We start from the raw sequence: 4,793 nt of genomic DNA, 5'->3' as shown, positions 1-4,793 counted from the left end.
ATGGCTGTTGTTTTGATAAATCATTTGTGAAAAGAAAAGTATACCATACAGGACTTTTATGAAATAATAATAGAGACAAAATAAACAATTATTATTCAACAACAGCGTTCTACTTGTAAAACATCCCAGTCGGGCAAGACCTGGGTCCGTATTCATGAAAGCGTTTTAATGCTCAAGCATTATTAAGTGCTCAAACCAACTTTCATGTAAGTCGCTTAAATCATGTCAAACGATCAAAACGTCAAATGTAATTATTTAAAACTTTTTTTTCGGATTTAAGTCTCTCTTCAATGCTTTCCCAAATCATTGACAAACAAGATTTTCTTATAAATTTATAGCAGGAACAAGAAATTCGAAACTCGAGCACAAAATCCATACTTGAGCACGAGAACGGTTTCATGAATACGGGCTCAGGAAACGAACCCTGGTGGTTGTGATATTGTTAAACTGTAGCTCAACCCGACTGAGCTACCTTGTCAACCTGGACCATTCGCGCTACAGTTATATATAATACCAAAAAAAGGGGAGGTAAATGTATATACGAAAATCAACAGTGCAGTGGGACATGGTTCCTTAATAAACTCGGCATTTATTCTATTTATAGCTACTACGACTATGCCTGCCCCAAGTGTCTGCGACCCAGGCTGGATCTCATCTCCAGAAAAGTGCTACTATGTGTCCACAACGGCCGAAAAAACGAGCTTGAGTAGGGCAGTCGTGAGTTTTATTTATTTTCATTATTTAAATAACACCTGTTTTTTTTAGAAAAAGTTATATATTACGAAACAAGTGAATATTTTGCCTAATTCTCAATGATAGAAATTTAGGGTTTATAAAATATATTGACTGTAACTGAACAAGATCAGGTTTTCTCATTCGAGGGCTAAGATTCTGTAACCGTGGATGGGATGTTACAGAATCTGAGACTGAGACAGAGATACCCAATCTTGCGCAGTTACAGGTAATTGATTTTGTTTCTCGCACCTTTAAGATCGAAAAGAACCTATTCAATTTAGGGGCCTCAAATAAATATGGCTTCTACACAACTAAAGCTACATTTGAATGCATCCGCATAAAAATGTTGTCCGTCAGATGGAGATTTTTTTTATCCACATCATCAGTTATCTATCAATATTACAACAATACATGTAACGACAGAACGGACGATTTATAATGCAAATTGTCAAAGTCAAGCCGTTAATGCGTGGATGAATACATCGTTATGTGGAAATTCCGCGAAATGTCACATAAAGGTACCAGACAGATCGGACGAGATAGAAAAAATCTAGCACGGGGTGTGACTTGGGATATCTCCATCTGAGATGCGAGAAACAGTTATATAGTACAAAACCATCTAATGTTCTGCCTTTTTCCCCAATGTTTTTTTTTTCCGAGATCAGGATATTTATTACAAAAGAAATAATGTTTTGGCTGTTTCCCCAATAGTAACACGAGAAGTGATGACGTCGAATACTACGGTATTTGCATTCTAACTTCTGATTAACTGAAATTGCTCAGCGGTAAAATTGCAACGCCATGTTTTGTTTTAAGCAAAATCATTTTCTTCTTTTTATCAGAAATGAAAAAAAGATTGATTAACCATGGTCTTATTAGTATCGTCTGTGTTTTGGAAGAAAATTAGAAGTAATAAGTAGGATTGTTTATGGGGTAATACGTTTATATCGAAGGTGAAAAAGAAAAGTGTGTGTCCCTGTGCATAAACAGCTGAGTGGATTTAAAATAATCCCTAAAATAATCCTGGTTATTCTTCAAAATAATTCACTATAAAAATCCTTAAAACGAAGTAAAGTTGGAGGCGCCATTTTCTTATAAAATAATTTTGCTTCCGCGATCTTGCTAAAATTAATCACTTACGTAATGTTCTACACAGTGACAGGAACATTGGTTTTTGATTACAGACTTACCAACATTATTCCGACAGATATTTTCTTTCTTGATATATTGGTTTAGAAATAAAATTGGTATGAATAAATAAATGAAAGAAAAAAGGCGGGGCCAAAAAGAAAATCTTAACTTTTATTTCATTTCAATAGATATGTATTCAATTATTCAATAACTTAAAAAAGAATTGCATGCTAAAACACAAAAAAATCAAGGCCTTGGCAACATAAACATTACGCCGGTACAGTGTTATAAACACATAACGCATGACTTACACGACGTACATGTATGTCTTGATTTTTGTTTTTGCAGAAGACATTTGAATATTAAAGTCTCATATATACTATGAAATATGTTGAATGTGTGAATAATGTATGATGTCAATTTCAATGTTTTATAATAATTCTCTCAGGAGCGGTGCACCGCCAAGGGTTCGAACCTGGTTGAGATCCAAACAGACGAAGAAGCTTCATTCATATTGAGAAACATGCCGAGTGGTGTTGGTGAGTAGTAAACATTAATATCATTGGTTATTAAACCTCGTACGTATTATAATTAATAATTTAAATCTGAATTTACTCATGAAATCAGAATTTAAATGTGACGTAATAAAAAAGCCATATGAGTGCTAGATTGCTGAAACTACTAACAAACATGCTTTAACAAAGTGTGTAAGTAGGTAGCTATACAATTAATGTCAATGCATCCTGTACTTGATATATCAACACAAAATAGGATCTGTTTAATTCAAGAATGGCAAATGAAGATAATCACGTATTTTTAAAGCAGACAGTGCAAGTTAAGAAGATTTGAGATATTGAAAAATAAATAATTATCATCATCATCATCATCATTATCATCATCATCATCATCATTATCATCATCATCATCATCATCATCATCATCATCATCATCATCTCAACATCAGCAGCAGCATCATCATCATCATCATCATCATCATCATCATCATCATCATCATCATCATCATCATCATCATCATCATCATCATCATCAGCAGCAGCAGCATCATCATCATTTTGTCGTCGATCTTTTTAGACTCCTCTCCTAACATCAGGCGTTTTCACAAATGATGATGATGATGATGATGATGATGATGATGATGATGATGTGATGATGTGATGATGATTATGATGCTGCTGATGACGATGACGACGACGATGACGATGCTCATTATTATTATTATTATTATAATAATCGTTCAAACTGTTTCGTTCAAATGTTTGTCATCATTATCATCATCATCATCATCATGATTTATTTAATGATGATGAAAATTTGAGGTCAAAACCCCATGCATAACTGCTGCTTTTGTTTGATATATTGCAATATATTTCACTTAACACTTTCAGCCTAAACGTAATTATTTGTTGGTTATGATATATGTCACTTCACACTTTCAGATAATTCAGACATTATATATACGGGACGGAAGAGGAACGACAGAAATGATTGGGTTTTTGTTAGTAATAACAAGTTGGTCGACACATCGGTGAGATCATGGGGTAGTGGGGAACCTAACGGTGTATCCCAGAAGTGCGGATGTACCCGGCAGTCAGACGATCTCGATATGCTGGATTGCTACTGTACCGGATATAACCTCTTCTATATCTGCGAGATTGTACGCTAGTCGTGATGAAACGGTATTCACTCAATTGCTGTCATGATTGTTTTGAAAATAAAATAAAATACCGAGTGCCTTTATTTTAATTCGAAATTGTTAGAACTAGGGCAAAATATGAACAACGGAAAAATCTTTATGGCGATCCTTGAAAAAGTGTAATCCGACCAGGTGTACCGAAAGGATAAGTGTACTCTGATTCATCGACGGCACTTGCCATATAAATGTAGGCTAAATTTATCACAGAACCAGCAGTCTAGTTGTCATACGAGAAATAAAAACAAAATATTAAAATAAATCCCAACCACATACATTCATTTTTACAAAATGATTATAATATTTGATTTTTGTTTTACCAATTTACTGTTTAACTATACATTTGAGGGACTACACAGTTCTCTTATTAGGCTATTATACTCTCAGTGGTGATCTCTAACTGACCCGAGGACACCATAATGTCCCAATCAAATGATACTGGCAGTGTCTACATGATTCCTATGTAAAACCTCGATATATTGTCCCTCGTTTCATTTACCACCTCGTTTACCGCCAACATATTTTAATGTCCATTTTTCTGTTTTCTTAAGAATTCCTTAAGAAATGGATCACACCCATGTTAAATTCTTTTTCTCCCATACTCGAAATAAGCATGTCAGTGTCAATACACTAAATGCGTTCATAAGCTTGTATTCAATGGCAGGCGGGCATGAATACAATCATGTTAATTTCATACGGGTTATGAACACTGAACATAATATCAGAAATCCATTTGAAGCACAAAGTTAATAGGTTTTTTTTTATTTGATGACTGACAACTATAATTTACCAGTCAATATCACTTATAAGTACAAAAATATATCGTTGAGCAGTCAACACAACATATCTTTTTCTAACGCCGACAATACAATCAAAGGTTAGAGTTCAAGTATGCAAATATGTGTCATGACGGCATGTAGGCTGTATTCTTCACTTGCGAATTCATGTCTTTCGTGATCAAGTATGGGATAACAATACGTCTCACATATGGCTTCAAGGGAATTTAATGCCTTGGAGCGGAAGCATAACTACAAACCATCACCGTGCGCATAAACTTATTGTCTCCTTCAAATTAATTGAAAACCTAATTGTAGACAAAACCGTAATCGAACACAAACTCATTGAAGGAAATATTTACATGGATAGCGTTGATAACAGGACCAGGTGCTCCGGAATATTAAACGTTCAGCTTTTTATCGACGACACCCGTCATTTA

At 34.6% G+C, this 4,793-nt stretch overlaps 1 protein-coding gene across 1 annotated transcript; it reads left to right on the top strand.

Moving 5' to 3' along the window:
* Positions 1–610: 610 nt before the first annotated feature.
* Positions 611–3,614, top strand: LOC110448776 (perlucin-like protein). Its single transcript, XM_021495204.1, has 3 exons — positions 611–717; positions 2,315–2,405; positions 3,324–3,614. The coding sequence occupies exons 1-3, from the start codon at positions 616–618 to the stop codon at positions 3,548–3,550; spliced, it is 420 nt and encodes a 139-aa protein (XP_021350879.1). The 5' UTR covers positions 611–615; the 3' UTR covers positions 3,551–3,614.
* The last annotated feature ends 1,179 nt before the right edge of the window (positions 3,615–4,793 follow it).

Source organism: Mizuhopecten yessoensis, unplaced genomic scaffold (genome assembly GCF_002113885.1).
Source record: "Mizuhopecten yessoensis strain PY_sf001 unplaced genomic scaffold, ASM211388v2 scaffold4259, whole genome shotgun sequence".
NCBI lineage: Eukaryota > Metazoa > Mollusca > Bivalvia > Pectinida > Pectinidae > Mizuhopecten > Mizuhopecten yessoensis.
Note: the sequence above shows the minus strand (reverse complement) of the source record. Positions and strands in the feature narration are given on the sequence as shown.